The sequence below is a fragment of the Chiloscyllium plagiosum genome, chromosome 39 (genome assembly GCF_004010195.1).
Source record: "Chiloscyllium plagiosum isolate BGI_BamShark_2017 chromosome 39, ASM401019v2, whole genome shotgun sequence".
NCBI lineage: Eukaryota > Metazoa > Chordata > Chondrichthyes > Orectolobiformes > Hemiscylliidae > Chiloscyllium > Chiloscyllium plagiosum.
Genome location: NC_057748.1, coordinates 19,104,902 through 19,129,373, shown reverse-complemented (window position 1 = coordinate 19,129,373; position 24,472 = coordinate 19,104,902). Strand labels below are relative to the sequence as shown.

At 43.6% G+C, this 24,472-nt stretch overlaps 1 protein-coding gene across 2 annotated transcripts in view; it reads left to right on the top strand.

Moving 5' to 3' along the window:
• Positions 1–9,851: 9,851 nt before the first annotated feature.
• The window catches only part of gcat (glycine C-acetyltransferase), a 31,049-nt gene continuing 16,428 nt past the window's right edge, over positions 9,852–24,472 (top strand). The window contains exons 1-6 of one of the 2 annotated variants that reach the window (XM_043679921.1): positions 9,852–10,095; positions 15,257–15,387; positions 15,996–16,097; positions 20,005–20,151; positions 21,053–21,207; positions 21,638–21,720. In XM_043679921.1, the coding sequence (XP_043535856.1) occupies positions 9,894–10,095; positions 15,257–15,387; positions 15,996–16,097; positions 20,005–20,151; positions 21,053–21,207; positions 21,638–21,720 (820 nt within the window). In that variant the 5' untranslated portion in view covers positions 9,852–9,893. The remainder of the gene's footprint in view (positions 10,096–15,256; positions 15,388–15,995; positions 16,098–20,004; positions 20,152–21,052; positions 21,208–21,637; positions 21,721–24,472) is intronic. The other variant, XM_043679922.1, reaches the window with a different exon arrangement.

The window sequence follows — 24,472 nt, the reverse complement described above, 5'->3', positions numbered from 1 at the left end:
CTCATCGTCTTCTTGCAAGAGTACAGCACTAACACCCACATCACTCACATTGATACCATCTTGAATGGTTTTGTGTAATTAGGTGTGGCTAATACTGGGGCAGAGATTAACACAGCTTTCAGGCTGTCAAATGCCTTCTGACAGTCTGCCATCCACTGAAATTTCCTGCATTTCTTCAGTAATTCAGTGAGAGGAACAGTCACACTTCTAAAATTCAGTACGAATTTCTGATAAAACCCATTCAATCCCAGGAATCATAGTACTGCTGTCTTCGTTGATGGTATGGGAAACTCCCCAATAACCTTTGTTTTCACATTATGTGGGGCCATCTGTCCATATCTGATAACATGGCCCAGAAACGTGACTTGGATTTTGACGAATTCACTCTTCGCCAGATTTATCACCTCATGAAGTCATAGACTCATAGAGATGTACAGCATGGACCAACTCATCGGTCCAACCCGTCCATGCCGACCAGATATCCCAACCCAATCTAGTCCCACCTGTCACATCCGGCCCATATCCCTTCAAACCCTTCCTATTCATATAGCCATCCAAATGCCTCTTAAATGTTGCAATTGTATCAGCCTCCACCACTTCCTCTGGCAGCTCATTCCATACCCGTACTACCCTCTCTGTGAAAACATTGCCCCTTAGATCTCTTTTATATCTTTCCCCTCTCACCCTAAACCTATGCCCTCTAGTTCTAGATTCCCCGACTCCAGGGAAAAGACTTTGCCTATTCAACCTATCCATGCCCCTCATAATTTTGTGAACCTCTATAAGGTCACCCCTCAGCTTCCGATACTCCAGGGAAAACAGCCCCAGCCTTTTCAGCCTCTCCCTATAGTTCAAATCCTCCAATCCTGGTAACATCCTTTTAAATCTTTTCTGAACCCTTTCAAGTTCCACAACATCTTTCCAATAGGAAGGAGACCAGAATTGCACATAATATTCCAACAGTGGCAAGTCGATCGAATAAGTCTGATAAATGCTGCAAATGTTCCTTCCACATATGGCTAAAAATCACCAGGTCGCTGATGTATACCACACAATTAGGTAATCCAGAAATTACTTTATTGGTTAGTCTTTGAAATGTGGCTGGTGCATTTGTCATACCAAATGGCATGATTTTAAATTGATACAGTCCGTTTGGTGTTATGAAAGCCAAAATTGTCTTTGCTCTTTCAGATATTGGAACCTGCCAGTATCCTTAAAGTGGGGGGCCAACTCAGAAATATACTTTGCTTGTCCCATTTTCTCAATACAATCTTCCAACCACGGAATCAGATATGAATCAGACTTAGTAACTGCATTGGCTTTGCGCTAGTCTATACATAAATGTTGGGTTCCATCTGGTTTTGGCACCATTACCATGAATGAGCTCCAGTCACTGCAACTCACTGCGAGTATGTTATCATGAAGAATGTGTTTAATCTCATTTGAACCTGTGCCAATTTTAGAGGGTTAAGTCTATAAGGATATTGCTTAATTGGAACAGCATTTCCTATATGTACATCACGTATAATTAGATTAGTACTTCACAGCTTATTTCCACATATCTCCCTATGCGATAGCAATAACTCTTTCAGGTCATTTTGATTTTTCTCTGGAAAGTAACTCAATAATTTATCCCAATTTTTGACAACTTGCTCATTGTCCAATTTAATTTGAAGAATGTCCAGTTCAGAATCCTCTGAATTTGGTTCTTCACTCTGTGTTGTAACCAGTAACAGTCTACTTTTACTTTCCTTCCCTATCAAAATACCCTTTTAGTATGTTCACATGATATTCTGAGATTTATTTCTGTTTAGAGTCCTTAGTTCAACTGAGGGGAGATAGGTATAAGACAGATGTCAGAGGTAGTTTCTTTACGCAGAGAGTAGTAAGGGTATGGAATGCTTTGCCTGCATCGGTAGTAGATTCGCCAAGTTTAAGTACATTTAAGTCATCATTGGACAGGCAAATGACACACATGGAATAGTGTAGATGGTATGGGCTTCAGATTAGTATGACAGGGCGGCGCAACATCGAGGGCCGAAGGGGTGGTATTGGGGGCAGAGGCTCGTGCCATTTGTGCTTGGGGATGGGGGGGCAGTGTTGGACTGGGTTGGGGGGCAGGTTGGAAAGGGTTTGGGGGGGGCAGGGTTGGGGGGACGGGGTCTCAAGCACTGTGTGCTGCTGCAGTCTCCTGAACGGGGAGCAGACTTTAAAATCTCCGAGCCCCAAAGGAAAGGCATTCAATTTATTAACCGAATAATCGATTATCCGCACGAAATAATGCCCGCACATCTCATTTGGATAATCGAGGTTCCCCTGTACTGTGATATTTTAAATACTGTCTAGGCAACTCCCCCTCTACACTTAACCGTTCCCTGAAATTTGACACATCGTGCAAACATGTGGTCTCTGAATTCTGTCTTACCAATTTCTCCTTAATCAATTTTAGTAGTCTGCTCACTTCATGCCCAAACACTAATTCAATTGGCACTGAGTTTGGTCAATTCATTTGGTGCATCTCAAATGGCAAACAGTACAAATGTAATTCCTTTATTCCAATCATCTAGATATTCTTCACTGTAAGTCCTTAACGTGGTCTTTAATATCTGATGCCACCTTTCTAGTGATCCCTGCAATTCTGGATGGTATGTAGTGGATTTGAATTGTTATTCCTAAATTGTCTATAACCTTCTTGAATCATTTTGATGTAAAATTTGACCCTTGATCTGATTGTATCTCAGTGGGGAATCCGTATCAAGTGAAATATTTGAGTTACTTTTCTACAATCCTTTTAGCTGTGATATTCCATAATGGAATGGCCTCTGGAAATCTAGTCCATCATTGTTATTAAATACCGATTCCCACTTTTGTTTTAGGTAGAGTCCTACACAATCAATTAAGACCCTTGTAAAAGGTTCCTCAAATGCAGGAATGGGTATTCAAGGTACAAGTTTTATTACTGCCTGCAGTTTTCAATTACCTGACATGTATGATATATCTGGCAAAATTCAACTACATCCTTATGCACTCCAGGCCAGTAAAAATGTTTCTGTATTTTACCTTGAATTTTTCTTACCCCTAAATGACCTCCTACTGGTAGTTCATGCACTACCTACAACACCTCCTTTCTATAATCCAATGATTGTCTTCATTTCCTCATCAAGACATCATTTTTAAGATACAAGCGTTCAGGTATACACTCAGATTCTTCTTCCATGTACGCTTTTTGATATAATTTCTTCAGTTTTTCATCTTTCTGTTGTAAGTCATTTAATTTCTCTGAGCTAAAGATATTCAAGTTGTCCTCCACCTGCACGGGTTTTGTCTCAGCCACTTAATCAAACATGGTCTCTGATAATTCTACTTCAACTTTCTTATCTGTAGTCTTTGATTTCTCCTCCTGTTTCAACCGGTGAATTTGTGACCTTGATGACGCACAGTCAGGAAAAATTCCAGGATATGCTTCCTGTACTACCTCAGTTGCCTGATTTTCTACTGGTTTTTCAACCAAAGCAAAGTAGATGGGTCTCCTACCTGTGACCCATCTATATCGTTGGTAAGGATAAATTGTATTCCTGGAGCTGAGAGTTCTGCCATTACAGCTACCATCCCTTCTCCACTTTTCACTGGGCAGTCTAATCTCACTTTACAAAATGGAGCACTTCTTGTCTCACCATGAATTCCACATAATAACACATTTCCTGGTAGTCGTCCTTCTGACATTTTTCAACATCCAAGATTGACATGACCCCGTATCTCTGAATACTGGAACCTGTTAATCTGCTGCTCCTAGCCTATGTGAGTCAACCTTACCTTTGCAAGTAGATGTTTTAAGAAGATCTGGCACTTCCTCCTTAACCAACCTTCAAGCAGGTGCACATTCTCGTGCAGCTTTTTACCCTCCACTGTGCTTTCTTTTACCACTTCAACAAAATTCACTGGCTTATCCTGTTTTAGAACATAGAACATAGAAGAATACAGCGCAGTACAGGCCCTTTGGCCCTCGATGTTGCGCCGATCCAAGCCCACCTAATCTATACTAACCCACTATCCTTGAATCACCTTCCCTATCCTTTTCTTGCATCCATTTTCCCAGTGCTTTTTCTAACCCACCAACACCGTGATTTCACATGGCCTACTTTGTTGCAGTGAAAACACCAGAGCTTTTTAACTTCTGTTTCCACTTCATGGGTTTCCTTTTTACCCTGTGGTAAGTTGCCTTTGTAATCTTCATCGCGATCTACTTTTCCCTTTCCATGTGAAGATTTCTCTTCTCACCAATTTCTATCCCTCATGGATTGAAATTGATTTTGGAAGCCAAACTTTGAATTATGAAGCAGCTCATAACCATCAGCCACTTCAGCTGCTAATCTTGCTATTTTAATTTTGCTCTTCCACATGAGTTCTCACTAATCCTTAGATGGTTTTAAAGACAGCAGGAGCATACGCAAGGGGGAGATCAGGAGGGCAAAAAGGGGACATGCGATAGCTTTGGCAAATTGGGTTAAGGAGAATCCCAAAGGGTTTTTACAAATACATTAAGGACAAAAGGCTAACTAGGGACAGAATATGGCCCCTCAAATATCAGTGAGGAGGCTTTTGTGTGGACCGCAGGAGATGGGAGAGATAGTAAACGAGTATTTTGCATCAGTGTTTACTGTGGAAAAGGACATGGAAGTTATAGAATGTGGGGAAATAGATGGTGACATCTTGAAAAATGTCCATATTACAGAGGAGGAAGTGCTAGGTGTCCTGAAACACATGGATAAATCCCCAGGACCTGAGCGGTGCACCCTAGAACTCTGTGGGAAGCTATAGAAGTGATTGCTGGGCCTCTTGCTGAGATATTTGTATCACCGTTAGTGACAGGTGAGGTGCCAGAAAAGTGGAGGTTGGCAAACGTGGTGCCACTGTTTAAGAAGGGTGGTAAGGACAAGCCAGGGAACTATAGCCCAGTGAGCCTGAGGTTGGTGGTGTGCAAGTTGCTGGGGGGAATCCTGAGGGACAAGGTGTACATGTATTTGGAAAGGCAAGGACTGATTAGGGATAGTCAACATGGCTTTGTGCATGGGAAATCATGTCTCACAAACTTCATTGGGTTTTTTGAAGTAACAAAGAAGATTCATGAGGGCAGAGCAGTAGATGTGATCTATATGGACTTCAGTAAGGCGTTCAACAAGGTTTCCCATGGGAGACTGATTAGCAAGGTTAGGTTCTTGATCAGATGGACCAATGGGCTGAGAAGTGGCAGATGGAGTTTAATTCAGATAAATGCGAGGTGCTGCATTTTGGGAAAGCAAAACTTAGCAGGACTATACACTTAATGATAAGGTCACAAGGAGTGTTGCTGAACAAAGAGACCGTGGAATGCAGGTTCATGCTCCTTGAAAGTGGAGTCGCAGGTAGATAGGATATTGAAGAAAGCGTTTGGTATGCTTTCTTTTATTGGTCAGAGTATTGAGTACAGGAGTTGGGAGGTCATGTTGCGGCTGTACATGGCATTGGTTAATCCACTGTTGGAATATTGCATGCAATTCTGGTCTCCTTCCTATTGGAAAGATGTTGTGAAACTTGAAAGGCTTCAGAAAAGATTTACAAGGATGTTGCCAGGGTTGGAGGATTTGCGCTAAAGGGAGAGGCTGAACAGGCTGAGGCTGTTTTCTCTAGAGCTTTGGAGGCTGATGGGTGACCTTATAGAGGTTTACAAAATTATGAGAGGCATGGATAGGATAAATAGACAAAGTCTTTTCCCTGGGGTCAGGGAGTCCAGAACTAGTGGGCATAGGGCTTAGGGTGAAAAGGGAAAGATATAAAAGAGACCTTCGGGGCAACATTTTCACAGAGGGTGGTATGGATATGGAATGAGCTGCCAGAAGAAGTGGTGGAGGCTGGTACAATTGCAACATTTAAGAGGCATTTGGATGGGTATACGAATAGGAAGGGTTTGGAGGGATATGGGCTGGGTGCTGGCAGGTGGGACTAGATTGTGTTGGGCTATTTGGTCGGCATGGACGGGTTGGACTGAAGGGTCTGTTTCCATGCTGTACATCTCTGGCTCTATGACTATGACTACTTCAGGAAGTGAATTTTTGAACTCCTCCAAAATAATCGTCTCCCTAAGAGTGTCATATGGTTAATTTAGTTTTTAATACCCTTATCCACCTATCAAAATTACTTTGTTTGATCCTTTCAAACTCAATGTATTTTTGACCAAGGTCCCTCCTTAGATTCCTGAAACGTTGTCTATAGGCTTCTGGCAGAAGTTCGTGTACACTTAAGATGGCTTTCTTCATCTCCCCATACTCCTCAGTTACGTCTTCTGAAAGTGTTGCAAATACGTCACTTACTCTACCTACCAGTTCTGTTTGGAACAACAAAACTCACATAGTCACTGACCAATTCATTTGATTAGCCACCTTCCCAAATGAAATGAAAAAGGCTTCTACATCTTTCTCAAATTTAGGCAATGCTTGGATATATTTAAACAGATCCCCACCAAGCCTTTGGTTACTTTGGGTTTGCTCATCCTCACTATCTTCCTCACTAAGCCTACCTTCTACCTTCATTTCCATCCTTTTAAGCCGGCTTCTATATCTAAGTGCCAATTTATGAAATTCAAACTTTTTCTCTTTCTATTTTTGTACTGCTAAACTGATTTGTTATTTTTCTTTTTCCTCTGCTTTTAACTGTAATTCAAACTGTTTCATTTCCTTTTCTCTCAGGGTGGCATGGTGGCTCAGTGGTTAGCACTGCTGCCTCATGGGATCAGGGTTCAATTCCAGCCTCGGGTGACTGTCTGTATGGAGTGTGCACATTCTCCCCACGTCAGTGTGGGTGTCGTCCAGGTGCTCCGGAATCCCCCCACAATCCAAAGATGTGCAGGTTAGGTGAATTGGCTGTGTTAAATTGTCCACGGTGTTCAGAGATGTATTAGTCAGGGGTTAAATGTAGGGGAATGGGTCTCAGTAGGTTACTCTTTAGAAAGCTGGTGTGGTCTTAAGAATCATAGAGTCATAGAGATGTACAGCATGGAAACAGACCCATGCTGACGAGATATCCCAACCCAATCTAGTCCCACATAATTTTGTAAATCTCTATAATTTCCCCCCGCAGCCTCCGATGCTCCAGGGAAAACAGCCCAGCCTGTTCAGCCTCTCCCTAAAGCTCAAATCCTCCAACCCTGGCAACATCCTTTTAAATCTTTTCTGAACTCTTTCAAGTTTCACAACATCTTTCCAATAGGAAGGAGACCAGAAAAGCATACAATATTCCAACAGTGGGCTAACCAATGTCCTGTACAGCCGCAACATGACCTCCCAAGTCCTGTACTCAATACTCTGACCAATAAAAAAAAGCATACCAAGCACCTTCTTCACTATCCTATCTACCTGCGACTCCACATTCAAGGAGCTATGAACCTGCACTCCAAGGTCTCTTTGTTCAGTAACACTCCCTGGGACCTTATCATTAAGTGTATAAGTCCTGCTAAGATTTGCTTTCCCAAAATGCAGCACCTCACATTTATTTGAATTAAACTCTTATCAGCCTCTTCTCGGCCCATGGCCCATCTGATCAAGATCCTGTTGTAATCTGGAGGTAACCTTCTTCTTTGTCCACTACACTTCCAATTTTGGTGTCATCTGCAAACTTACTAACTGTACCTCTTCGCCTTACTGAAGTCCATATAGATCAGATCTACTGCTCTGCCCTCATCAATCCTCTTTGTTACTTATTGGGCTGAAGGGCCTGTTTCCACACTGTAGGGATTCTCTCTTTTTTCTCTTGGCTCTAACTCAGGCTGCTTCATTTTCAATTGAATTTTAGCCATTTCCAAAGAATCTAATAGCCTTTCCAGCAAATTTAAATGCCAAGCTGTGGCTGTAATTATCACTCTTTTTCTCACAGATTAAGTCAAAACTCCACTTCCAGCTTGTCTGCCAATTCCACCAGCTTTGCCTTGGTCACCTTTTATAAAGCCCCCAATGTCACTTCTTCCACCCCTAGAAAACTCTGAGTGACTGAAAGAGCCATTACTACACCAAACACTGTTTAAACCAACCGAATTCAACACCCGACAGGAAAAGACACTACCATCTACCACTCACTACCTTTGAGTCCAGCAACCCTAAACCCAAACTGGAATGACCGAATCAATCCCAACAAGAGCCCTAATCGGTTATGGATCAGGCTAGACCTACCCTGAAATATTTTAAGGTAGCCTAGATCCTAATTTTTTTTTATTTTAATAGCAGATGTGGAGTGAGTATTCCAGGTGTGATGCAGCTGGTAAAACTATTTGGCTTTAAGCGAAACAGAATTTATTTAAACACTACAGTTGAAACACCAACAAAGGAAAACAGAATTTAGAATAACTTAACTATTTGAAAACCCAACTGACTCCTTATAGCAACTTAACTAAGGAGCTGTGCCAATTCCTGCAACATTCCGTAAAAATCCCTTAGCTAAAGGCAAATTCAAACACAGGTTCTTACAGGCAGGAGAGATTTCAGGGAGAAAAATCAGGCACGGATCATCTGCTGAAGCATGGAACCTTTTCTCCTCTGCAGTTTTTAACAGTCTGCTACCAGCAGTTCCTCTGCTACATCTAAACCAAATTACAAGAAACCTGAACTGGGATAACTGGCCACTCCCCTGCCATTGTTAAAATAGGCTCTTTCTGAGACATTTTGGTGCCTCTAGCTTTACAACCTTTCTTAAAAAAAGAACCAAGGACAAAGTAATCTTGTTAAAGTGACAGCATCATCACAAGATTAATTTACAGTGAGTATGCCAGAAAACAGTCATTTTGTTATAATTTACCTTTATGTTTCCAAATGTATTCCAGACTCCCCCTCCCCCAAGGACATGCAGATCCTGGGCCCCCTGCATGACCAAACCCTAACTACCCAACACCTGGAGGAAGAACACCTCATCTTCCCCTGGGACCATCCAACCACATGGGATGAATGTGGACTTCACCAGGTTCCTCATTTTCCCTCCCCCACCTTATCCCCATTCCAACCTTCCGACTCTGCACTGCCCTCTTGAACAGCCCATCTTCCTTCCCACCTAACTACTCCACCCTCCTCTCCAACCTATCACTTTAACCCCCCACCTTCATCTACGTATCACATTCCCAACTACCTTCCCCCAGCCCACCCACATCCCATTTATCTCTCAGCCCCCTTGGCCCACAAACCTCATTCCTGATGAAGGACTTATGTCTGAAACATTGTCTCTCCTGCTCCTCAGATCCTGCCTGATCGGCTGTGCTTTTCCAACATCACAATCTTCTTCATTGTTTTGGAGTTCTTTTGAGAAGCCAGTGCCTGGTATTTTTCAACTATAGAGCTCCACAAGGCTAGAGGACCTCAACATTGCCTTTAGTTGCCTGAGCCATAGGTGCTGAAATTCCCCCATTCACCTCTCTGCTACTTTCTCGTCCTGGAAGACGCACCTTTAAACCTCCTTTTTTGAGCAAACCTTTCTCCACCCAATGTAACATCTCTTTATGTACTCAGTGTGATATGTTGGTCTATAACAATCCTGTGAAGTCCCTGTGTGAGTATTCGTATACTCAAGGTGCTACATAATTCCAAGTTGTTGTTGTGGGGGGTCGTAGGTCATGTGATTGGGTCACACCCCCGCCCTTCACCTTACATCACTGGCTCCACCCTTCATTTTACCGCTTATACCCCGCCCCCGCACACTGGAGGGACCTGCCCACACTACAGGCCCCGCCTATGATATGACGTAATAACACTGCTGACCGTCCCGCCCACCTCGGTGACGGATTCCCCGCCCATCCCCCCGACGACGTGCCGACGACAACCCCGCCCGTCCCGGTGACGCAACACCGCTGACCCCGCCCTCCGCGGTGACGTACTGTCGCCATGTTCTACACCGGGTTGTTCGCTGTGGTACGATGTCCCGCTTGGAGTCGGGGTATCACCCGGGCTCGGAGCGCCCTGGCCCAGCTCAACACGGTAGTGGAGGCCGAGCTGGAGGGCATCCGGGGGGCTGGCACCTGGAAAAACGAGCGGATCATCACCTCCAAGCAGGGACCACACATCAGAGTGGAGGGCAGCTCTGGAGGTAGGATCAGGGGGATCGCCCCGCGCTGAGAGGCCGAGTGGCCTTGTTGATATCCCACATGGGGACTACAGGCGGCTGTGAGTTACTGCCTCAATGGAGACAACAGCCCCTGTTAGGGACTAGCACATGGAGAGGTCCTGAGCTTCATCTGGGCCGTTATTTTTAGCTGAAAAAGTCTGTTTCTTTGCCCATGTGCTCCCCATTGGCCCCTGATATTGCCAGGCTGGTTCTGGGGCTGGGGTTCGGATCCTTCTGCTCACGGTGTGGGGTCTGCACTTTCCCAAACCCTTGGGTGTTCTTCTTTTATTGACTTATTTTTGGGAGAGTTATCTCTTCTGCCAGACTCCGGGAGGAGTCATTTGGTGAAAATCCTGCATTATCTCCACAGTTGACATTATTTTATTTTTAAGCTTGATGTTGTCAGGAGTAGCTGTCACATTCATTTCGCAATTAAACAAAAAGGTGAACTGATCCCAGCCTCAACCTCAGTTGCAATGTGAGTTCACTCCATGCCTGAGTCACCTAAAGAACAATCCCTCCATGTCTGTCCCCTCCCTAACTCTGTGACCTCTAATGGTAATGAAGTTTCTTCACCCTGAATGTGGTGATCCTCTGGAATTCTCTGCCACACAAAGTGGTTGAGGCCAAAAGATTGAATTCAATGTTTGTGAGAAGATTTGTAGCTCGGGTGCTCGTGATCACTATAAATGCCGGAGGAAACATCACAGAAGCGCTTCACAGGAGGCTCCCAAGCACTGAGGATGTCACCTAGACAGGGGACGAAACGTCTGCAACACAAATTCCCAGCTCGGCGAACAGAACCACCACAAAACATTGAGTGTTTTTAAGAACAAATTAGGTATAGTTCTTGGGTCTAAAGAGATCATAAGAGTATGGAGAGATGGTGACCACAAAGTTGGAGGATCTGCCATGATCATATTGAATGCTGGGCAGGCTTGAAGGGCCAAATGGCCTACTTATTTTTTGTGCTTCTAGGTAGCGTTCTTGTTGTAGGAGTAATATATTGGTGAGCAATCCAATGCCACATAACCCCTGTTTTAAAACTTATAATGATGTGCTATCAGCTATAGTCCAAATATGCTAATTATGTAGAACTCCTGCCATAATAGACCCTTTAACATTGCAAAACATTTCAAGCCTTTTCACAGGAGACAGAAGTGATGTGGAACTATTACGGTAAATGATCAAAAGCTTGGTATCTGGGAACAGAGATATGAAGATTTGTGGAGGGAATTCCAGAGTTTAGGACATAGGCGTCTTAGTCTCGCTTTCATACCAACCCCTGACTTTGACTTCCTTGTTAATCAAGAATCTATCTAACTCAGCTGTAAGGATATTTAATGATCCTGTGTTCACTTTCTGGGGAAGAGATTTCCACACACCCATTAGGAACTCAAGAGATCTGAGACTTATCAGGTTTGCGATTACAGTGAAATGGAGGGAAAAGGCAGTGGAAAGATTTGTACATGATTTTCTGTTGGATATGGCTGCACAATTTTGGACAGGCTCAAAGGTAGAGCATGGGAAGCTGACCAGGAGAGAATTGGATAATTGAGTCTTGGGGGGGTGTAATGAAAGCCCAGTTCTGACTTTCAGCAGCAGGTTCTGTGAGGGAGTGTGAGGTTACAGAGTCCGATGTAACTGAAGAATGACGAGATAGTATATGCAGCATACACTGTAAACGTTTGACTGAATAGCTTGCCTAAGGATGAGGAATTTCTTCATTTGGAGGGTGGTGAACCTGTGGAATTTTCTACGAAATAAGGCCGTTGGGACACTAATATATTTCAGAAGGTATAAGATTTCTAGATGTCGCGGGATAGAGTGGGAGTATGGTGTGGAGATAAAGGATCGGCCATGATAGTGCTGAATGGCAGAGCAATTCGATGGACCAAATGGTCTGCTGCTCCTCCCTCAACTTCTATGTTTACCAAGCATTTTAACTCGTGGTCTATCAGCAAAAGCCAGGAGATTTGCTTCTACCTCCTTTGTACAGCTTCTGCTTAGATCCACTGACGTAATTCCCTTCAATCACTCCTGTGGGAAAGGGTTCCACGTTCTCACCACCAGTGTTCCCTTTACGCAGACCTTGGAGGTCTGCGCAGCAGCTGGACAAATCGGAGGGAAAGTAGTCTGAAAGTTAGGAATTTTCCTCTAAGTTCCCTAATTTAAATTATTTTAAATGGGTGCCCCCTTAGGTTCAAACTGAGATTAGATTCCCTACATTGTGGAAACAGGCCCTTCGGCCCAACAAGTCCACACCGACCCTCCGAAGATTAACCCATCCAGACCCATTCCCCTATCTTATATTTACCCCTGACGAGTGCACCTAACACTATGGGCAGTTTAGCACGGCCAATCCACCCTAACCTGCACATCTTTGGATTGTGAGGGGAAACCGAGTACTGCAGGAAACCCATGCAGATACTGGGAGAACGTGCAAACTCCACACAGACAGTTGCCCAAGGTGGGAATCAAACCTGGATCCCTGACGCTGTGAGGCAGCAGTGCTAACCATTGAGCCACCGTGCCAACCAACGTTTTTTGAGGAAACATTTTTTCCTGAAAAGGAAGTGAATGTAGCAGCTTTAAATATTTTCAATGTCAAGTTAGATTCTTGATGACAAAGCAGATGAAAGATTACCAGGAATATGCAGGAATGTAAAGTTGAGTTTAAAATCAGGTCAGTCATAATCTTATTGAATGGGGGATCAGGCTTGAAGGGTTGAGTAGCCTATTCTTGTTCCTTGTTCATATGTTCAAATTCTTGTTGACTGTTGTACACATGGATTCTAATCTTTCTCTCCCCCACTCGTGGAAGCACATCCTTTGTGTACTTTTGTTCAAATATTTACAAATTGTGAAAGGCCTTTATTAGCTAATTGATATACAGTGGTCTATATGTTACTGTATTGGGTTGTGGCACATATTCAGCAGCTAACTGATATGGTATTTGACAATTTGAGATTTTCTGATTGCCTGCACTGGATTCACACTTGCTGTATGGAATGGCCAGCTGGCAGACTGAATATCTGACTGTGAACTCCAGAGTCAGGCTGGTTCTCTGGTTGCTCAGATAAACAGCCAGTGTGTACACTGACCATAACTCTCCTTTCTCTTAGTTTAACTGCCGACTGAAAGACGTCTGACTGGTTCAGCTGTTGCATCAGCAAATTTCCAATCCACAATCCTCCTAATAAAGGCTCGCTTGCTCTCTTGCTCGCTCTCTCTCTCAGGAAATATGGTAAAGGGGTAAGCTCCACACGAGCTGTGTCAGAAGCACAAAATGTTTTACAGCTCTGAAGAAGACTGTTCTGCCCATTGTGTCTTTGCAACGTTAGTTTGGGTAACTCGACAAATCTGTCTCTCCAGATGCCTTTTCCAATTCCCTTTTGAATTTTACAGCTGGATTTGTCCCATCACACACTTGGGCAGTGCATTCCAAATCTTGACCTCTTGCTGCATAATAAGATTTTCAAAGGCACTTTTGCTTCCTTTTCCGATCACATTAATCTGTTCCTTTTGGTTCCCATTCCTCCAGGTTTTTCCCCTGCCCACCTTATAATGATCCTTCATGATTTTGAATCCCTGTATCAAATCTCTTCTTGACTTTCTCTTTCCAAAGATGAAATACCTCATCTACTCCAATCAATTCAACTGAAGTTTCTTGTCCCTGGAACTATTCTCATAAATTGTTTCTGTATTCTCCCTAAGCCTTCACCTTCATTCTGAAGTGTAATATTCTGAATTGGACACAATACTCCAATTGTCGCTGAAACCAGTGTTTTATTGAAGTTCTTCATATTTTCTTTGCCTTGATACCCTGTCTCTTGTTACACCATGCAAGATCCTGAATATTTCTTGAACTAATCTTGAAGCCTATCCTGCTATTGGGTTTATGAGACCCTGAGCTGAGAGAAACCTGAATAGAATTGGTCATGTTTACACATCAAGTGACATTGATTCAAAGTATTCAGCAACCTCAGATACTTTAGGATGATCAATGCAGGTTCTCAGACTGTACCATTGTGTTCATGTGGAGCCCTAGCCTGCACACTGATTGTTCAGTACTGAGTCTCCCTTCATGTCGCTCATTGTCTGAATGACTAGTTTACAATAGTTTATTCCTGTCATTTCTCATGGTCAAAACTGTTTTGCTGAGACATTTGGGTTCATGAAATCCTCAGCTGTATTAGTTCCTGAAGGTGCTGTTGTTCCAACCATGTCCCACAGGTGGCAACGTTGTGGTTCCCCGTGAAAGTGACCAAACTTGTACAAAGTCGATATTGTTAGCAAATGTTTTAACTGTGTTGGGCAACGCAGCTTTAACCTCCTGTCCAAACAGGGCGATCAGGAGATTTAATCCTGCTTCTTGATCCATTTTCCATTCCTAATACTGATTCCAACTGTAACAAATGTGGAGTGCTCTGAAAATACTCAGGTGTCGCAGATTCTGTGGACACTGGCTCCAGCTGTATTCTGTAAACCGTATGTAGGGTGGGGCTGCGTCAGACCACTGAGCTGAGGGTAGGGATGCCTTGGGACTCACTTATTCACCAATGACATTCCTAATCCCCGACCCTTACCAAGTACAATAGTGGTTGCACTGTCATGAGAACTTCCAGTCCCCCTCAGTCAGGGGGTTTCATTTCAGTGTGCACTTCGTGCTGCAGTATTTACTTTCTTTGCTCACTTTTGGAGGCTTGTTTAGTTTGATCATAGCAATGAACTTGTTTTAGTTGCTTTTTTTCTTCACTGTCTTAGATTAATATTTTGTAATTGCCGAAAGCTCTGCTGTGGGCTCCAGGATGTTGTAAAATTCAGATATCGCAGCATGCAGAACACCAGCCAGATGGGAACCGTTAGTAACAACAGTGATTGGCTGGATGGGAGATTTCGGGACTGGTCAGTAACTTTAGCTAGTGGCCTGCTTGTGTTGTCAGTAAAGCTTCCAGTGTTTGCATGATACTACTACTCATTGAGATGGCAGGGCATCTCCCTCTTGTCCCTTTGCATTATACTTTGTTTTGAATTATTCCAACGTGATTGCTGTTAGCTGGGTAATTGAATATCTAGGGAACAATTTACTGGTGTCCATTCTCTCTGATATACTTTCTCTCCCTCCCTGTTCTCCATTCAGCCATTGTGAATTTCTGCGCAAACAACTACCTGGGCCTCTCGAGTGACCCCGCAGTGATACAGTCAGGAATCGACGCTCTGAATCAATATGGAGCAGGACTCAGCTCTGTCCGTTTCATTTGCGGCACCCAGGTCAGTTCACCAGGGTTTCTTAGACCAGACAAAGGTTGTTGGACCCAACTGCTTTCTTCTATTTTCACAATTGGCCTAATGCAGCGTCCTCTTTCTGTTTATCCCTTAACACTGAGCAGAGAAGTGGGAACCGACTGCTTATTGAGGATGAGAATTTCAAACACTAAAAACCCTCTGAGAGAAGGAAATCCTCTTCATCTCCACCTTAATTCAGAGACCCCTCATCTTAAAACTGTGCCCCACGATTTCTGGGTTCCCCAGTGAAAGGAAGCATTCTCCCAGCATGCACCCATGTTTTAATAAAATCACCTCTCTCTCCTCTAAACCCAAATTTGCTTAACAGTTGAGTGAACCTTTCGGAACTGCTCCCAATGCAAAGTCATAAGCTACATTTTCTTACAAACGTCCCAAATTCTTTCACTGCTACTAGGAGCACTAATTGATGTGACTTTTTAAACACAACAGATCTCAGCAACAATCCTCCATGAATGGAAAGGCTCCTTGTTTACTGATTGGGAAAGTATCTTGTGATTTCCTGGCAGGATTAGTTTGGTTGATGTGAGCAGTATTGCTGATCTAACCTCAATTTTTTCTTCTTTTTTCCCTAGAATCTGCACAAGAGCCTAGAGGCCAAGATTGCAAAATTCCACCAGAGGGAGGATGCCATTCTCTATGCTAGCTGTTTTGATGCCAATGCTGGAATTTTTGAGGTGAATTAAACAAGAACCTCAGGCCTTTATCCATAAACTTGGTGGTATAGAATCCTTCCCAGAGGAAGTTCTATGGTTCCACAGCCCAGAACTGTCAAGAGCTTGATAGGAGGAGAGAGATTGGTGGTCACTAAGTGAGACAGATTATTGATTCCATTTCAACACTGGATTTTCGTTCAGATGTGGAATTTGCAAGGACACCATTTTGAGCTAAAATGAGGAAAATCTGTTGGGTCTAGGATCATTGGAAATAGGAACAGGAGTAGGACATTTGGCTCCTCAGGGCCGCAATGTCATTCAACTAGATCATAGTTTCTTTTACCTCCGTGCAACTTTCCTGCACTATTCTTTACCCCTTGATGTCTTTAAATGTCTAGAAATTTATGGATCTCTGTTCTGAACGTACTCAACAGCTGCACAGTTAGTCAATCTATGTGTACAAAATATTATTGACCCATTTTCCTTTCATCTTGGCATCTTTGAAAGTAGCCATATGGTTATTCCAATGAACTGCATTAGGTAAATTTTAAGAGGTGAATTTTTTAAAAAATAATTAACCTAATTTTCTAATTAACCTGTTCAGAGATGTTATTACACACCTCTGGGCCTGGCATTCTGGGTCCAGGGATAGGGACACTACCATTGTGCTGCAAGAAGGCCCAAAAAGCTTACTGCTGCTGGTGTTCCCAGGCAGTCTCTCATCCAAGTACTAACCAGGCCTGAGTCTGCTTAGCTTCTGAGATCAGGCGTTTTCAGACATGTATGGTCATAAGGGGTGATGCTGTCTTGCAGTGGTACAACTTGTTCCCGAGAGATACTGTATTCTGCAATCTTACTGATGTCATCTGGCCCCTTAATGAGCTGAAAATATATTGCTGGAAAAGCGCAGCAGGTCAGGCAGCATTCAAGGAGCAGGAGAATTGACGTTTCGGGCATGAGCTCTTCTTCAGGAATGAGGAAAATGTAGGGAGGAGTGACCTGGGGGAGGTAGGGAGGAGTGACCTGGGGGAGTTGCTATGGTCTGGCGATGGAGGAGTCCAAGGACCTGCATGTCCTTGGTGGAGTGGGAGGGGGAGTTGAAGTGTTGAACCACGGGCTGGTTGGGTTGGTTGGTCCGGGTATCCCAGAAGTGTTCTCTGAAACGTTCCGCAAGTAGACGACCTGTCTCCCCAATATAGAGGAGGCCATATCGGATGCAGCGGATGTAGTAAATGATGTGTGTGGAGGTGCAGGTGAATTTGTGGTGGATATGAAAGTATCCCTTAAGGCCTTGGAGGGAAGTAAGGGGGGAGATGTGGGCGCAAGCTTTGCATTTCTTGCGGTTGCAGGGGAAGGTGTCGGGAGTGGAGGTTGGGTTGGTGGGAGGTGTGAACCTGATGAGAGAGTCACGGAGGGAGTGGTCTTTTCTGGCCCCTTACTGAGGCAAGTGTCATGAAAGCATTGGCAGTCACAAATCTTATATCTGGAACAAAGATGTTTTAATTTAAATCTGGTATTGCACAATAAACATTCACTGCTTAGTGACCCTTGACATTTCCCCATTCGGAGGAGCCATCTAGTGTTGGGTATTCATCCAGAAGAAAGCAGCTCACTGCCACGCAGTTCTTGGCTTGATATTACTTGATAATTGAGAGTCAGAGGCATTATCAATGGGTGGAATATTTCCTGACGTTCTTCATTCTCATTCAATACTAGAGGAGTTGAAAAGTAACCAAAAGAGCATAAGACATAGGAGCAGAAGGAGGTTTTTCAGCCCATAGAGTCTGCTCCGTAATTCAGTGAGATCACGGCTGATTTGATAATTCTCACCTCCACTTTCCTGCTTTGACCCCAACAACTCTCCATTCCCTTACTGACTAAAAGTCTATCTCAGCCTTGGACATACTTAATAACCCACCTTAACAACCCTCTGTAAATAATTCCACAGATTCACAACCTCCTAAGAGAAGAAATTCCTCCTCATCTCTGTCTTAAAATGTGCAACCCTTTATTCTGAGATTATATCCTCTGGTCCTAGACTCCCGCAAGTGAAACAACCTCTCCACATCGACCCTGTATTTCCCTAAGAATTTTGTATGTCTCTCCAATAAGGTGGATTTTTTCAGCCCCTATCTATTCAACCTTTCTCCATAAGACAGTCCCTCCAAACCTGATGTCAGCTGAGTGAAAGCCCTCTTGGGATTTCAGGTGGGGCAGCAGGTGATTTGGAGTTCTTTGGAACTGAGCTATGATCTCCAATGCACTGCCTGGTAGTGGATGGAAGCAGATTCACTTATAATTATAACAGGGGCATTGGATTAACTGTTTTTAAAGGGATGTTGCACAGGTCTGTGGGAAAAATGTCACCTAATTTTTCAGGGGTCCTAGTGGTTCTCCCTAAACCAATGTTCATGTGCACACATGCTATCTGAACTTCCTTTAGATCTGAACTCCTACTGCATCACAACAGGTTGATTGACAACTTGGTGGGATAATGCAAACCAGGAACAAGGGTAGTGCACTCGGCCTTTCAAGTCTGCTTTGCCAGTCACTAGATTAGATTAGATTAGATTAGATTAGATTAGATTAGATTAGATTACTTACAGTGTGGAAACAGGCCCTTCGGTCCAACAAGTCCACACCGCCCCGCCAAAGCGCAACCCACCCATACCCCTACATGTACCCCTTACCTAACACTACGGGCAATTTAGCATGGCCAATTCACCTGACCTGCACATCTTTGGACTGTGGGAGGAAACCGGAGCACCCGGAGGAAACCCACGCAAACTCCACACAGTCGGTCGCCTGAGGCGGGAATTGAACCCGGGTCTCTGGCGCTGTGAGGCAGCAGTGTTAACCACTGTGCCGCCCACTAAGATCATGGCTGATCTGATTTTGATCTCAGCTCTCGATTCCTGCGTATCCTTGATAATCTTTCATCCCCTTGGTAATCAAGAATCTAAATACCTCTGCCTTAAAAATATTTGAGATCTCTGCAACCACTGCTTTATGTGGAAACAAATTCCAAAACGAAACAACCCTCTGAAAGAAGAACAGTTTCCTTATCTCTGTCTTAAATAGGCAACCGCTTATTTTTAAACTGTGACCCCCTGTTTCTTGATTCTCTCATGAGAAAATATAGTATAGCACAGTGGCTCAGTGGTTAGCACTGCTGCCTCAGTGCCAGGGATCTGGGTTCGATTCCAGCCTCGGGAGACTGTCTCTGTGAAGTTTGTACCATCTCCCCGTGTCTGCATGGGTTTCCTCTAGGTGCTCTGTTTTCCTCCCACTGTCCAAAGACGTGTAGGTTAGGTAAATTGGTCATGCTAAATTGTCCATAGGGATGTGTAGGTTTGGGAATTAGCCTTGAGGAATGCTGGGTTACAGGGATAGGGTGGGGGGATGGGTCTAGGTGGGATGCTGTTCGGAGGGTTAGTGTGGACCCGATGGACCAAATGGCCTGTAGAGATTCTATGCAGAGATTCTATGATCCTATCCACATCCAACAAGTCAAGTGCTCTCAGGATCTTGTATATTACAATTGAGTCTTGCCGATGCCCTGTAAAACATAAATATTATCTCCCTATGCTTGCAATCACTTTCTCTAGCAATAAAACAAAACATTTTATTAGCTTTCCTGATAATTTGCTGTACCTGTGCATAATCTGAAAAGTAGTGTGTTTGTTTTTCCCCCAGTATAATCTCCTGTCATTGGTAAGACCCCTCCCCCAAGGCTCAGTCAAGGATTTCCTTTCCATTGACTGATCTCTACTGAGAATCAAAAGGTAGATTTGCACCCCCCCAACTTTGCGGCATTGTATAATCAGGGCACTGAAACACCCTAAGCGTGACATTCATATTCTTGTAGAATCAGTGGATTCCGCAGTTCCAGGCTGATTAATCTCTCATTCGGCTGTGCTTCTCTCAGGTCCTATTAACCCCTGAAGATGCCATTATCTCAGATGAACTCAACCATGCATCGATCATCGATGGAGTCCGACTTTGCAAGGCCAACAAATACCGATACAAACACCTGGACCTCCGTGATCTGGAGGCCAAGTTGAAGGAAGCCCAGGTATATTTGACTACTCTTGTTTCAATGCCTTCACATCGGCTCATTATTATCATTATTAAAATGCTTACCTAACCTGGGGCAGATGACAGTTGGGTCCCTTCAATTTCTGTATCACTGAAATCATTTTCCTTCGACCTTTAATGGACAACCTGTAATCATGGGCCTGGATTTTTCCATTGGCCAGACAGTAGTAATTCGAGCGCAGAGGAATGTCTGGGGATCCTGCAGAAATCCCATCAGAGCAATTGAAATTGAATTTTCACTGTGTATTCCTCTCAGTTTTTAACCCTCCAAAAGTGTCCATTTATATTGGAGATTTCAGATAGTTCTGATGAAATAAATTAGTATAGTTACTGAGGAAAAGGTTGGAGTATTAAATACATAGAAACAGATCCTTCATTTCAATTCGTCCATGCTGACCTGATATCCTAACCTAATCTAGTACCACTTGCCAGCACTTGGTCCATATCCCTCTAAACCCTTCTTATTCATATACCCGTCCAGATGCTTTTTAAATGCTATAATTGTAGCAGCATCCACCACTTCCTCTGGCAGCTCATTCCATCCTCTGCGTGAAAAAGTTGCTCCTTAGGTCCTTGTTATACCTCTTCCCTCTCACCATGAACCTATGCCCTCGAGTTCTGGACTCCCCCATCCCAGGTTAAAGACCTTGTCTGTCTATCCTATCTATGCCTCTCATGATTTTATAAACCTCTATATGGTCACCCCACAGCCTCTGACACTCCAGGGAAAGCAGCCCCAGCCTATTCAGCCTCTCCCTATAGCTCAAACCCTCCAAGCCTGGCAACATCTTTGTAAATCATTTCTGAACCCTTTCAATTTTAACAACATCCTTCCAATAGTTAGCCAGAACGTGTCAATTCTGTGTATTTTCTTCCAGAAACACCGAATGCGTCTAATTGTTACGGATGGCGTTTTCTCCATGGATGGTGATGTGGCACCACTGAAGGAGATTTGTGACCTTTCGGATAAATACAACGCCCTGGTCTTCATTGATGAATGTCATGCTACTGGGTTTTTAGGACCCAATGGACGGTAGGGAGCCATGGGCATGTGCACGGTGTCGAATTGAGAGGGTTTGAGGGAAAGAGAGACTTGTTGACTTGCTGTTAATGTATGGTTTAATTTCAGCCTGACTCCTTGATTTCCCCAACAATGTGAAGTGTTATTTACCTTCCCCAATCCTGGCCCATCCCTGTGCTATCAATAGCAAGAGTTAACAGAAGTTAACTCTCAATCCAAAGATGTGTAGGTCAGGTGAATTGGCCATGCTAAATTGCCCACAGTATTAGGTGCATTAGTCAGGGGTAAATATAGGGTAGGGGAATGGGTCTGGGTGGGTTACTCTTCAGAGGGTTGGTGTGGACATGTTCGGCCAAAAGGCCTGTTTCCATACTGTAGGGAATCTAATCTAAAATTATAACTGTTAAATTGCAGTTCTGTTTTCGTTCTGTCTCTTGGACAGGGGAACTGATGAGTTGCTGGGAGTAATGGACCGGGTTCATATTGTAAACTCCACCCTTGGAAAGGCACTGGGTGGAGCAGCGGGTGAGTGTGCACAAAGCCCTAGGGGTGGAGAGCTTGTATTGTAGAGCAGAGAAATCATGATAAAGCGGTGCAGGCTTCATTTTGGCTAACCACTGCAGCCCTGTACTCATCTTCCTTCAATCACATCTCTGCCACTGCTTAATGGTTTGAATTCTGGATCCATTTTAGCCCTGACTACGAGTTAACTTCTGGTTAAGATCTTTTTTGTATTCTTCTCTTTTCTTTTGTTTTTTTTAAAATGGGTGTAACCTGCAATTGTTGCCCATCCTTAACTGTCCTTGAATTGATTGGCTTGCTCAACCATTTCAGAAAGCATTTAAGAGTCAGCTGTGACTTTTGCTGTGTCTCTGGACTAATCTGGGCCAAACTTGGTAAGAACTACAGATTTCCTTGCCTGAAGGGCATTAGTGAACCAGATATATTTTCATACTGACGTTTAATGGCAGATACAAAGAACAAGGAAAATTTACAGCCCAGGAACAGGCCCTTCGGCCCTCAAGGCCTGAGCTGATCCAAATCTATTGTCTAAACCTGTCGCCCAGTTTCTAAGCATCTGTATCCCTCTGCTCCCCACCTACTCATGCATCTGTCCAGACGCACGTTAAATTAATCTACTGTGCCTGCCTATACCACCTCTGTTGGCAAGACATTCCAGACACCCACCACCCTCAGTGTAAAGTACTTACTGTGAATATCCCCTTCAGACTTATCACCTCTCACCTTGAAAGCGTGACCTCTCCTTATTGAAGATTTAGTAATTGAGTTTAAATCACCATGGTGGTATTTGAAGTCATCCCTGGAGCATTAGCCTTTTGGTTAGTAACTCAGTGACATCAACTCACTCACTCCCACAACAATCACCATCAGCACCACCCTCGTTTCCCTCAGTGAATGTTGAATCTTTTGGCTTTGGCTTCTCTGTGCGTCACAGCTATTCTTCTTCACCAGGCTAATCAAGACTTTGCTGTGGGGGGGGGAAGGTAAGAGGGTAGCAGTAGGGTGCACCTCAGAATTGTATCCAAGCAACCTGCCTCTTTGTCCCAGAACAGGGGACTAAATCATGTAACCTATTTGACTGCAACAGACCAGAACCCATCAGAATGTATCTATCCTAGCAGTTGGCCAATCAGTAGACTCATCTAGCTAGTCAATCTATAGACAAAGTGTTGTCAGCTAAAATCCAGCACTTATGTGAACCCCTCAAATATTACTGATGAAAATTGAGTTGTTATTTTTGCCACCCAGAACTGTTCAGTCTTGCTGTCCTGTTTGACTCTGCAACAAACGTCAAACTGTGTATCCACACTGTCATGGGGACTGCCTATTTTCATCTCCATTAAATTTTCTGCCTCTGCCCTGCCTCTGTTCATTTGCTGTTGAAGTATTCCTCCATTTCTTCTGGATCGCACAATTCCAACATACTTGTGGTTAGCCTCCCATTTAAAAGCTTCCATAAACTTTTCGGGTACTCCCGTCCTATTCCCCTGTCTCCCCTGTCACCCCTGTGCTCAGTGACCACCACTGGCTTCCACTCTGAATTTTTAAAATTGATTGTTGTTTCCAAATCCACCAGTTACCTTCTCAGCGATCTCCTCCAGCTTTCCAGGATCTGTCTGCTTTTCCAATCCAAGTCTCTTGAGCTTCTTCGATTTTAATTGCTGTCCATTAACAGTTCTGTTTCAGTTGAATTTCCATCTTAAACACCTCTGCCTCTGATCTTTGATTTGTGCCATATCTGATGATTTCACAAAGTTTGATAAAGTTCACAACTCCTTAGAAACTCAAGTGGTCAACATTCCACAAGATATAACCACACCGTTGGCAGCTCCTTCCAAACCTGGAACCTCCACCAGCTAGAAGGACAAGGGTAGTAGATGCATGGGAGCACCATCTGCAAGATCCCCTCCAAGTTATTCACTGTTCTCTCTTGAAACTCTCGTCATCGCTTTGGTGATGCTAGATCAAAATATTAGAACTCCCTCCTTGTAGGTAATCACACTGATGGACTGTAGCAGTTTAAGAAGTCAAGTGTAATATCCCGTTCCCCAGGACATTAGGAATGGACAAGGTATTGGCTTTATCAGTGATGCTCCAATCCTGTGAAAGAATATGGAACAATTATGTAGGGGTTTTAAGTCTGTGCTTCTGCTGGTGGGAGATCAGGACCAGAAATAAAATAAGATAATCATTGATAATTCCAATAGAAGGTTCAAGAGAAACCTGTTTACTTGAGATGCAGTGTAGTGCGAATGACACTGGACTAGTAATCCAGAATGCTAATGCTTTGAGTTCAAATAAAACACTGGTAGTGGATAGAATTTAAATTCAAGTAATTGAGCAATTTAATTAAGTTATCTTTGATGGAAAACTATTCTCAGTAATGGTAACCATGAACCAACCATCATTTTTTTTGTAAAAGCCCATCTGGTTCATTAATGCCTTTAGGGAAGGAAATCTCTTTACCTGATTTGACTTTACTGTGATTTCAGACTTTCAGCAATGTGTTTGACTGAGAAAATGGTCCAGCAAAGCACTAATTTCAAAGTTAAATATAGATGGGCAACAATTGCTGGTCTTGCTAATGGCACCCACATCCCTTGAAAGAAAAAGAAAAATTCAGAATGTGGTTAGAATGTGGTACTTGCTACTACATGCACCAGAGGCTGCAGATTCAAGATTAATTGGCAAAAGTACCAGAAGGATGGCACAGTTCTTTTTTATGTCATTGAGTTATTTGATCTGGAATGCAATG